Source organism: Sphaeramia orbicularis, chromosome 10 (genome assembly GCF_902148855.1).
Source record: "Sphaeramia orbicularis chromosome 10, fSphaOr1.1, whole genome shotgun sequence".
NCBI lineage: Eukaryota > Metazoa > Chordata > Actinopteri > Kurtiformes > Apogonidae > Sphaeramia > Sphaeramia orbicularis.
In genome coordinates, this window is record NC_043966.1 from 12,443,681 (window position 1) to 12,457,100 (window position 13,420).

A 13,420-nucleotide genomic window follows, 5' to 3' on the forward strand; every position below is an offset into this window, starting at 1 on the left:
GTGTCATTAATGCATTTTAGTTTATTGTAAAATGTGTTTCTAAAATGATTAAGTTGTTTTTAAAAAAAAAAAAAAAAAGGCAGCGTGATCTTTGGAAGGCACTGTGCAGGACGCACATTCAGGAAAAAAAAATCTTTATTTCGGTAATCATAATTCATGCATGAAAGGGTTAATTTTTATGTATTTACTTATTCATTTATTTAGACCACTTAGACAAATTACAGTGAGCACATTAGAATGCATGCATATATCAGGTCGTCGTTTTCTTGGCTCCCGGATGTGTCCCTCCCCCTCCGCGCGCTGCACCTGTGCGCGTCTCGTGCGTCAGTTGATGGAACCAGAGTCTTTAAAGCTTCCTCTCTGTCTAACTGTCTGCAGACGGACTCAACCTCACCGAGCTGCCAAAAGGGTTTCCTCCTACTGTCTCTCATTCAACAAACTTTTGCCGATTCCTTTATTTATTACATTTTTACGCACCGTTTGACATCTCCACGAGCAGCCGACAATCTCACAGCTCCCTCGTGCGTTTTCCACACTGGCGATTTTTACCCGAACTTCAAGAGGTGCTATGCAAGTTTACATACTGGTGATATGCGCTTATGGAGTGTGGGGTGAGTGGAATTTCTGTCTTTCTTTTTTTTTTTTAAAGATGTATTTATGAAGTCGGGTTGTCTTGTGTAGGATGCGCTGGCACGGTGTTTTCTCATTTGTGTCACTAATTGCATATTTAGCTCCGTGTTTGTTTGTTTTTTAATGCACGTGAGCTGTTATAAGTCACTGCTGCAGCCAAACAAACAAACAAACAAACAAACAAACTTACCAAAGGGTGAGAATTGTGAGATGTCTGAAATGCTTTAAAATCCCTGTATCAGAATTAAATCGGGACAAACTCAGTTTGTTTAGAAACTGTTGAAGTCTAAGAGATTATTGCATTGCTCTGAAAAGCACTATTAACCCTTTCATGCACGAATTATGAGAACCTTAATCAATTTTTTTTTCCTGAGTGTTTTTATTCCTCTTTAGGCATGAAAAAAACAATGCGATTGAATTTTTTCTTCTGGGGAGAAAAAAAAAAACCCATTACAATAATAATAATTAAAAAAAAATCTTATTAACCTATTTTTCATGAAGTTGCAAAAATGTCCACTCAGCTGGACACCACACGTTTAATTTTTGATGCACAGAAACATGTATTTACTGATAAATTGTGTGAAAACTATGGGGAGGGCTTATGATTCTGGGGGTTTATGCTCAGGGGAGATCTACAGGGGTTGGACAAAATAATGGAAACACCTTCTATGATGCCACAGTGTTAGGTGTTTCCATTATTTTGTCCAACCCCTGTACATAATGTGACCAATTCAAGTCATAAAAGATATGTAGTGTCTAAAAACTTTAATAAAGTTATGTGTAAAAAAAAAAAAAACAAAAAAACAAAAACAATGAAAAGAACAACAAAATCCATGAACATATAAGAGAATAGCTGTAGAATAGCTGTCCACTGGAGTGACCAGCATGAAAGGGTTAATCTGCAGTGAGATTTACAGTTTTTAAAATAAACATGTCAACACTGGCTGCTCTAATATGCATGTAAGGTTGAAGATCTTCCTCCAGTCTACATGCTGAAATGTTATCTATTAAACCACCCAAAGCCTTTTTAGACACATGCAACACACTTGTAAGTGCATCACCTCCTTTTGGTGGCTGTATAGGTCTATATGCATCCTGGATTGAAAGCAAGCAGAGTAGAGGGCTTTAATAATGGACCTACACAAAGAATTCAGCCTTCCACTATAGACTGGAAGAAAGCCTTTCTTTGCTAAGAGTGGGGCTCCTTGGCAAATGGGGATTAAAGGCAGTGCCCCTTTTTTGATATCAGCTTCTTTGCTCTTCATCTGTTATTTCAAGTTGTATCTATTTGAAGGTGATGAATGGATTTTTGTGCAGATCATAACTGTGTACAAAAAGCACAAAAACTACATAGATCCAATGCAGCAGGAATAAATGGACTAGACAGAGGCTGTTTATTTAGGCTTTTTTTCAGGTCATTTATTGCATTTATTTGTTTGAAGGGGATGTGACCCTATCAGCAGGATTTTATGGTCAGTTTACTTTGAGAGCGGTGAGGAGCACTGTCTTTCATTCGAGTGAAAGACACTGTGATCATTTTTTTTATGACTGTTATTATTATTTTTATTTATTGGATGTTCTGGTCTTGATTATTTTGCAGTTTCATATCATTCTGATATAACTGGCAAGGAAACTGATCTGCACACATGTTTGTTTACTGGATAACTGCAGCTGTTCTTGTGATTTGCTTTGTTTTCAGAAATGTTAATATTTTGGTATGTTTATGTATTTATGTGGGTGCCACCTGGAACAGGGAGTGGGGGATAATAACTTGTGTCATTAATGCATTTCAGATCAATTTAAAATGTGTTTCTAAAATGATTAAGTTGTTAAAAAAAAGGCAGTGTGATCATTGGAAGGCACTGTGCAGGACTCTCAGTTAATCTGCAGGAAGATGCCCAATGATAGTCTCAAACTGTGAAAATCTGATCTGAACACCTCTGATCTGGTGTGAAATAATCAGCAGCTTTGTAGATGTTACTATGTGAGGCGCGTGCTGCTGCATTCATCGCTTCTGAAGGAGTAGAAGTGTGGTCTCCTACTGGTCACTGAATCCAGAAAACATCTGTGTGCATCGTGCTTTAACCCTTTATAGGATACTCACAGAAATACTCAGAAATTCAAAATTCCAGTCTTTGCACAGGAGTGTGTAACTGGGGGACTTTATTACTTTTGTGAAAATTAAGAAATAAATTAAATGAATAAAGATAAATATATATATATACAGTCGCAGAACAAATTAATAGACCACCTTTGTTTTCTTCAATTTCTTGTTCATTTTAATATCTGGGACAACTAAAGGTACATTTGTTTGGACAAATGTGATGATAACAACAAAAATAGCTCATAAGAGTTTAATTTCAGAGCTGATATCTATCAATTTACCATAGTTTTCTTGATAATAACCAAAATCACTTCAGTTCTTACATCAATATCAATGGCATTGTAGTGGTAAAAACAGTGCTTTTAGGCATTCCATGTTTTCTTTTCTGCCTGTTTTAGTCACATGATACACACAGGAGTTAGTAGTTGATTGCATAACCATTGTTTTTGATGACTTTCGATGGTCTAATAATTTTTTCCACATCTGTATATTAATGCTGAGCTGTAGCTAATTTAAGGCAAAATGCTTTTAAAAAACGAACAGAACAGATGAGCAGCTTTGCTTAAATGTACAGACTAATATATGTACAGTCAATTATAGACTCAATAGTATTTGATAAAAATACTATGATGGTATTTTTTTATTGGGAGTTAGTACTTGATTGCATGATCATTATTTTTGATGACTTTTGATGGTCTAATAATTGGTCTAATAATTTTTTCAGCGACTGTATGTGAAGTGGTGAAAATGTCTATTTGTCTATTTTTTCATCCTGCATTGCCAACTACATTTTACTTTAACTCATTTTATGAAATATTGATGGTGTTTTATATTCTTCAACGTGGATGCAGGTGGAAAATTGACAAGAAAGCAACACAAACATGTGAATGTGATACTGATATAGGATCATTCTAAGCAGCAGAAGCAATATGACTGACTGTAATGCAGAAAATCAAGGTAAATCAAGTTACCATATTTGGTTCCTTACTCGTAAGTGGCAAAAAAAAAAAAATCCAAGTAAATATAACAAAGACAAACACATGTAAGGTGAAAGGAACATGTATTTTAGAATATTCCAACAACATAAGTGCTGATCCAGACCCCTGTCCACATCCACATTATCCCTTTAAACATCATTCCTTACATTAGTACCATTACTTCATGGTACCTAACAAAGCAGGTACACTCACTGTTCATGCAGAGGTGGACCTTACAGACCCTGGAGACCACAATGGACTTGAGATTGTTGACTCGCTGTCCTCACTTTAACTGTTGCTGTCACTGTCTTGTAATGTGTGTGGAAATGATGGAAATAGTCACTTACCTGATAAAGGGTGAAGAGCCAGCAGAATAAACAGTTAATAAATATGTAGCCACGGAGTAAAAGTACATCCACACAAAGCATTCAGCCTTCCAATACTTCGACTGAATGTTTGCATTGCTTTACTGTCTAGACTATAAGATTTTCATTCATCGTTTCTATTTTTGTTCATCTTATCATTCGTCAAGTCCCATTTTAAGGCAGTAACTTAAATCTGTTCCCTGAAAACACTTCCACTCTTATCAGAAATATGCAGAGAGCCACACTATTTGTAGAGGCGGCCAAGTAATTTACAATCAAATAATTGGAAATAGGCGTAAATAAATTTCTTCCTTTATGGAATTAACCCTTAAAGACCTAGAGCTTCTTTTGTGGCAACTTTCAAATAAATTTTTCTCAACATTGAACATTTCTTAAGTGATTTGTTATCATTTATCATAATATTATCCACTGCATTTTTGAGTGAAAGTTGCGAAATATGCTCATAAAAGCTCAGAGTAAATTCAGTGGTTATTATATCAGAACAGTGAAAACAGCAAAAAAGTGACTTTCAGCAAAATGGATCATTAACTGAACATAAAACCAAGTGTCTACGACTGCTGCCATTTGTCACATTGCATGGAATTTTCTGGTGAATCAGTGTTGTAGAAGATTATGGTGTTTCTGTGTTTACTGCTAAGCCTCTGAACATCCAAATGGATCATATCCAGACTGTGAATTACCCTTCCATAACTGGGGGGTACTCCCTTCACTACTTCTATGACTGTCATTGTCCACTACCACATCAATACGAAGAGCCGCACCTGCCACCACGTTTAGTGTTAAAGTGAGAGATGAGTGACACACACTAAAGGTCAAGACAAACGACAAAATGAGAAACAGTAGGCTACATTAGTCACTTTTCCATTGACCCTCAAAGTGTACAAATATAACTTGCGCATAAAAATTCACCAAATGGAAAAATGACAATTTCACCATAACTCTTGTTTTTTCCATTAGAAGTTTTTGTGCTGGCAAGAGGTGGTTTTCGGGCAAAGTGCAAATGGTATATCACGTAAAACTGCGATGGAAAGACCTTTTTCCAGAACTAGAGTCACGTGAATGAAAAAAAAAAGCAGATGTTGACAGATGTTACAACAAGCAAAGAAGAAGAGTTTCAAAAGAAACATGTCACGATATGTGTGGACACAGGAAACCGAATCATTTTTAAATTTAGACCAGGTAGAGGGGTAATGTATAATAATAAAGAATATATCTGTAAATCAACACAATATTTACGTTTGTCACCATGTTTATGGAATGACTTCTCGTGTCATCTCGCAATAATAAACTAATCATCACATTTGTGATTTAATGGAAAGAACAACATTACACTCTTCAATTTTTTCAACATTTAGTGAATTTCAGTAATGTTTTACATGTATGTCCAATGGAAAAGTGACTACTATCTATTATCCAAAAAGATAGGAGTTTAGTGAACTGAAATACAGTACAAGACTAATGGGCTCTATGCACAGCCCCACCACTTCCTGAACTTCAGGTGGGTCCTTTGTTTACATGTCTTTCATTATTGGACACACTGATTAATCCAGGTGTGCCTGCTACTTCTTGTTGTGACCACTGATTAATTAGGCACACCTGGATTCATCAGTGTGTCCAATAACGAAAGACAAGGAAACAATGGACCCACCTGAAGTCCAGAAAGTAGTTGGGCTGTGCATAGAGCCCATTACCAGTAAAAGTAATACATTAAGAGCCTACATCCAATTAAATTTTAAGATTTTAATAGTTATAACATATTTATAACTAAAGAACTTGAACCAGTTCAGACTTTTTGTGAGATTCTCAATGTTTTAGGTCCAGATCGTATCTTGGTAATATGAGGTTAGTGCCTCAGCTGTGATCAGTGAAACAGGTGTAAATAATATTCACAACAGTTGGGGACAATAGTGATGGGGCAAGAATATGAAGAGGGTTTATTTGGAAAGATAAGCACAGAAAAATTGTTTTAATCAACTGAACGTTTACTAGTTCTCAATTTTGATGGTGAACTATGAACGTGAATGAGTTTATTTTGTTCTGTGTGAACTGAACTTTGAACTAGTTCATGTAAAGTGTAAACTTGGCCAAAACTGTCATTGATTGAACTTTATTATTCGCAGTAAAATGAGAATGGAAACAAAAGGAGTTTCTCTCTTTGGAAAATTTATAATCGATTTTACCTCACAAAAACGTAATTAGCTTGGTTTTAATACAGACTTGGCTTATCTTTAAGGAGTTAGCTAACATTAAAGTCGACTACCAGCCTGAGTCGAACAATGTTAAGAAATTTAATTTATAAAGACCTCAGCTTGTATCCATAAATGAACAAAATACTTACATTTACCAATCCACGTCAGTATCATGACAGTTGAACTGAATTTACCATCGAGAATGAATGAACAAGTTGAAGTCGGTTCTCAGTTGCTTTTAGCGCCACCGTGGTTAAAAATGGTACGGTCCACAATAGGGGTGTCTGAAATTGTTCCTACACTAAGAATGGCAGTTGACTGACACTGCATTATTATTATTATTTTTTTTTTTTTTTCCACAAAATCAGAAGTACCCCAACCTCCCACAAACTGATATTTTTGTCTCTTAAGGGGGGTCTGGGTCTTCATCGGTGGTACAGACCCCCCCCATACCTCCTGTAATTCGAACTATGATCATATCTGATGTTGATGAAAAGCTCAGACACTGCATTTACCTGAATTATTAACACGTATTGATAGGATTAATGGTTCAGAAGTTACACAACATTTTAGATCAGGATGCATTTGGTTACTGCCAGCTGTTTAGGTCTTTAAATATTAAACCATTGATATAAATATGAATGTTCTTCCATAAATCGATATTATAAATATAAACTCCTAAATGCTATATTGACGTGTGGTTTTCATGAACCCGGTTAACTTTGCTAGAATCACTATAAATAGAACTTGATTTCTCCAGTGTGACAAACAGACCGACTAAGCGGCGAGCACAGCATGTAGTGGAACGAGTAACAACACAGCTGAGTTAATTCAGGCTAAGCTCGTTGTCAGACAAACTCTGCTTCACTAAAGTCCAGCGGGAAACCAAAACACTGAAGTAACCTTTAGAATAATAATCTGCAGCAGCAAATCTGTTCAGTTGTACTACTTCCATGTTTTACCGGTGCATTCACCTGCCACACAAATACCCAGAACACCTTTTGTTTAGACATGCTCTTTTCCTCCCAGAAAGCTGTGTGTTTAAAATACTTGTACAAAATAAATGTCAAAAAACTATTTATGTCTTGCTGATATGGGTCCAGCTCTAGTAATTTTCTGATTGCAATGTTTACTTATTAACTCTTTAAGGGCCAGACAGTTAAGGGGCTAATAAGCCTTAAAAGTGCCACAGAATTTGGCCGTTTTTCAGTATTTCGCGTTGTTTTTATAATATTTGAAGAATCCTGCAGGAAACCGCTCGTTTAACATCTGACCGATTGCTGATTAGATTCAAAACGCACCGGACGCAGCCGATTCATTATTGATCGTAATTTGCATAATTTATAATAATAATAATTAATAATAATAATGATAATAATAATAATAATAATCTTTATTTATATAGCACTTTTCATACATTAAAAACTGTAGCACAAAGTGCTTTACATATCAGTTTAAAAATCAGTACCGCCCCCCACCCACACTCACCCACTCACCCGCACACACACACACACACACACACACACACACACACACACACACACACACACATACATGCAAACCCACAAGCGCACACATACTTAAGAAGACTGACTGAGCACGGGTAGACCAGAACAAAAATGTACAAGTAAAAGTAAAAGATCAATTTAGGAGGCGCTGTCTCAGGGAGCCATCCGCACCAGGATGCAGCCGCCAACCCCGGCGACCAGGCACCAGCAACACAGCCCCGCGTCCCAACTAGTGGGAGACGGCCAACTGGGACCCCACCCACCAGAAAGGAGCGGACCCCAGTGAGAGAAGGCGCCACAGCCCCCGGAGTCCACAGCCGCCCCCCGGCATGGAGGGCTCCCTCTGATGAAACACCGGAGAATAAGAAACATTAAAAAGATATAAAAATATTATTCGGTCGCGTGACCTCAAATTCCCGTCTGCTTGGTATCAAAAGGGGGACACAGAAAGAACGTCATTGAAATGTGAGAAAGAAATGGGGGTGGATGGTTTGTTTGTACACAGATATGGCGTGTTCTCCAAAGCCGATCTGATCGGCCCGTGGCACTTTAAAGGTTGTTTTCGTAAAGCCGATTTAATCGGCCCATGGCACTGAAAGTGTTAAGGATAGAGACTGTATTAGTATTAGTAGAGACAGTATTTAGTTCATTATAAGACTAATGAACAGAGTCTCATTTTACCATGTTGCTAATGATGTGACTTAAATTTAGGATAAACTTGAAGTGGGCCAGATCAAGCAGTGACATAAGTTCAGTTAGCTCTGTGTTGAAAACTAAATAACTTATCTCCATATTTAATACATGTATGAATAGGTCTCAATAAGTACTTTCACATGACACGTTACAATTTACAGAAATAAAATTTTGGGGTAAAAATACTTGACTTAAAATGAACTTTTTTTTTTTTTCTCATTTTACTTAAATGTACAAAACATGCTGTTCTCATAAGAAATTGATACTAAATGAAACATAGGGCTTTAGCTATAATGTGAAACTACAATTGTGATCAATGTTGGATAAAAATGTTTAAGTTTGTTATGAGCATAAATGTGTTCTGACACAGGGACAGCAGTTTGTACCTTGGTTCAGTAGTCATAATAAAAGACTTTGATGGACTTAAAACACTACAACTCTGCGAATAAACTTTTTTCTAACATACATAGTACAACTGAAATGATATATACAGCTAAGGGCAGAGCATATCTGACTAATAATATGATTGAACATAACCTTTCTGTATTCTTGCACTGTTGAATAATTAGTTCCTACAGATTCACAGACTTAAAATATCACTTACACGAGCAAGAAAAAATATAATTATTGAAGTTAATAGAGCATTGACATGTATTAGTCCTTTATAGGTGTCATCATTTTATATTGATTATAGCTATGGTTGTCAACCGGGGGGCACTTTTCTGGGGGACAGCACATGACTGAGTGACATCGTCGTGTGTGGGTGCGGTTACGTTAGCGACTACAGACTACAATGTTTAGTTAATATGAACCCTTAAAGACCTATAGAGTCACCGGCGACCAAAAGCATTTACTGATCTAAACTGTTTAATACCTGTTGACCCCACTAATCCAATCAATACATGAAAATAGTTGGCGAAAAATGCAGTTTGTCATCTTTTCATGGTCATCAGATATGACCCATTTGGACGTTCAGAGGCTCCGTAGTAAACATGGAAACACCGTCATCTTCTACAATATTGATTCACCAGTAAAACCCATGGAGTTGGATCAATGACAGTGGATGGAGGTGCTTGTTTTTATGTTTAGTTGAAGATAAAATTGCTGAAAAGGTCACTTTTTCCTTATTTTTTTCTGATTGTTCTAACCTTTGAATATACTCTGAGCTTTAGTGAACATCTACATGATCAGGGATTTAAATCAAGGAACGTACATAATTTACAGTGAAAAAACTTAAATAAAGAGGATGATATTTCAATAAATGGTGATAAATCACTTAAGAAAGGTTAAATGTAGAGAAAAATTCATTTGAGAACTGCCACAAAAGTAGCACCGTTAATGTTAACCATTGAAGACCTAAACAGTCTCCAGCAACCAAAAGCATTAATCATGTTTAAGCCATTAATCCTATCAATACATTTAGATAAATAAAGTGCAGTTTCTCAGTTTGACCCATTTGGATGTTCACAAGCTCCATAGGGAACATGGAAACACTGACATTTTCCACAACATTGACTCACCAATAAAACCCATGTAACTTGACAAATGTCAGTGGTTGTAGATGCTTGTTTTCCACTGTTAATAATATATTTGCTGAAAAACATGGTTTTTCCTTAGTTTTCTATGTTGTGATATAATAACCTCTGAATTTACTCTTACTTGCTTTTATAAACATTTACATCAGTAACTTAAATCGAGGAACATACCTGATTTTCACCGAAACATGCAGAAGATAATGTTGTAAAAATAAAAATAAAAGGTGATATATGGCTTTGGAAAGGTAAAAATAAATGTGTAAGTCACCACAAAAGTAGTTGCAAACACACTGTGGTCACTCATCAAATATTTGAGCTAAGGGTCGATGATATCACCCCACAATCCATACAGCATAGACACAGTAGGACTGGGTGGGAAACATTGGGTTGTGGTGGGGTTTTTTTTATCTGATTTTGGCTCTTATTTAGTGCTTTTGTTTGTTCAGCGAGTGCTCTCAATGCTGAAAATTCGAAGTGGGACTCCTCTGATTTATATACATGTACTGTATATATTTGGGTAGTGCAAGATATTGTTGATCGAGGGGGAACTCTGCTTGAACTCTGGCTTTGTTTACTTTACTTGCAGTAAACCCTCAGACCGTGTCTTCAAGATGTAGGTGTAGAGCAGGGCTGTCAAACTCATTTTAGTTCAGGGGCCACTTGCAGCCCAATGTGATCTCAAGTGGGCCAGACCAGTAAAACAATAACAGAGAAAAAAGTAAAATTATATCATCAAAATATTTATATCTACAAAGTTTCCTTAAAAGTCTGAAGAACATGAAGAACCTGAAATGTTTTAAGAAAAATAAGTGCAATTTTAACAATTTTATGCCTCAGTTTATCATTTACACACGTGCATGACAATTACAAATGCACAAAACATTTAGTAACAGACAGAATATTGATAAAATTGCACTTATTCTCTTGACATTTCGGGTTGTTCATATTTCTTCAGATTATTCACATTTTTGTGAAAGGATAGTTTGTAAATGTGAATATTTTCATGTAATTTTACTTTTTTTTTTTTTTTTTTACAGTAAAACAAAGAGAAGATGTGTTTTTGTTTTAATTTTGCTCATTATTTCTAGGTTATGATATTATTTTACTGCTCTGACCCACTTGAGATCGAATTGGTCTGTATGTGGAACCTGAATTAAAATGAATTTGGCACTATTTGTGATGCTCTGTTGTTAAAAGTAAGCAAAGGGGGCCCTCTGGTGGTCATAATAAGTTGCACTAATGTGTGTTTTGTACTTTTGGTGTTACCGTAGCCAGTGCGGACATGGGAAGGAAACAGCAGACACGTTTTCTCATTATGTTGTATGGCCAGAAAGAACGTTTGTCTGTGAGTATTTTATGTTCAGTTGTTATGATAATGAATAGTAGAACCTGTCTCTGATGTGAACTTTTGTTGCTAGATTAAAAGATGTTATAAATCTTAAATTGATCTGTTAATTCTAATCGTTAGCATGTCTATGGGTTTTCCCCATTTGTGTTAGCATCAAGCTAGCGGTCTTTTCTTATTCATTTGAGTGTATAATCCTATGTTAATGTGCTAGAGAAATGAACGTAACTGAGACATGTTTTGTATGTATGTTACAGTTTTACAGTAAAATCTCAAGTGAAAGCTTGGGAGAGAAGTTGCAGTGTCTGGTTTTTCTTGGGAGGCCTGTTGTCTATCTGCCATGCTGGTCGCTGTACACACAAGCAGGGGCAGAACACTATTAATTGATCATTTCTTCAGTGTAATTTTTGCATTTCACGGGCCGGATTGGACCATTTGTCGAGCTGGTTTTGGCCCACAGACTGCATGTTTGACACCTGTGGTGCAGAGTGAGGCAGATCAGCTTTGTGCTACATTGTAAGAAGTAAATCTCGCAGCAGAAGTAACCCACAAAGATTCTTATTATTTTGCGACAGTGTGACAAATGGAGGCTTCTCTTCAGCGGCTCGCACACTAATCCCCAAAGATCTCGGCTGCCACAGTTTAACATTTATGGCCGGTCACCGTTCAGCACAGCTGGCTCTAGTGAGTTGGGTAAACTGTGCTCACAGGTTCGGTGAAGGATGCAATCACAGAGGGAGCTTTTGGAAAGTGGTGACCCAGCCTACATTATAATGGTTTCCCTCATGCTTTGTGACTTTGTTGCTTGAGTTTCATCTCTCAGATATATCTGACAATATTCTCTCTCTTTTTTTTTTTTTTTATCATTTACATTATGTTGCTACAATATAACACTGCAGTAAAGCTGAAATTCTGTTTTATGGCTCCTACGCTTCAGTAAGTAAAAGCAAATATTTGAAGAAACAGTGATAAAGCTTTGAAGATTCCAATATTGGCTGATGTCAGCACCGATGTGCAGCTGATATGCCAGTGTTTATCAGAAGGGGTCGTGGGGCTGAAAGTGATCCTTCCATCTTAACAAAACTTGACTTTAATGTTTGCATGATAACATTTTTCCATCCTTCAAGAAGACAAACTGACAGTGGTGTAAAAGTAGCTTGAATATTCATGCATTCTTAATATGAATATGGTTAATTGGTTTGGTTTTGGCTTGAATTGTAGCAGATTTGGTGCCACTGTACCTTCAACTGACTCCACATTTTAGTTTAGGAGTTCTAATAATTATAAGTGAAGAAAACAACAATCATCACATTAAAAATAATATGATATCCAAATTAACCCCTTATTCAACAAATTCTTTATGTTAGCAAAATCAGGGAAAATATTTCAAAGTTACTGTCATTGTAGATTAACTGTTAATGTATGTTTATTTCTATTTACTGAAGATCTTGAATACGATAAAAGAGCCATTTGTCACCCTGCAATTAAGATAAAAGCATCATTTCTACACTAAAAAGCTAATATTTAAGTGAAAACACCACAAAATCATTGTAGTGTTGCAACTACAAATGTTGCAAAAGAATGTATTCCATGAAGACCTGACATGAGACTTTGAGAGCTGGAGGTGGTCACCTCTGACACCTCTATGCAGGAAAAAACCTGGTTAAAGGCGGCCTTACACTGTGCGAGTTTAGAGACGATTTCTCACTCGTGCGACTCTTTCTGGGATCGGGCCCGATGTGCGTCTAATCGTGTGTCGTGCTTCGTGCAGTGTACATGGGGTAAAGAGAAGCGATTAGCACCTCACGACCACCTCACGACCAGCAATCGTGTGTTCGCAAGGAAAACGGAGCTGTTTGAAATCCTGCTCGCTCCTCCTGAGTGTATCGTACTGTCAAAGCAGTGCCACGAACCGATGTGCCTCAAATTCTCACACTGTGCATGCGCGAACACAGACACGTACAGTAGCATACAAGCTAACAGTAGCTGGCTGTTGTCCTAGTGCAGTAGCTGTTGCAACTTACCTCTAGTTCCTGCTGTAGGATTGACAGCC

General features: G+C 36.8%; 1 protein-coding gene across 1 annotated transcript in view; it reads left to right on the plus strand.

The window, feature by feature from the left end:
* Nucleotides 1–389: 389 nt before the first annotated feature.
* The window catches only part of rxfp1 (relaxin family peptide receptor 1), a 230,813-nt gene continuing 217,782 nt past the window's right edge, over nucleotides 390–13,420 (plus strand). Inside the window, 1 exon segment of the mRNA XM_030146263.1 lies at nucleotides 390–611. Coding sequence (XP_030002123.1) covers nucleotides 569–611 — 43 coding nt within the window. The 5' untranslated portion in view covers nucleotides 390–568.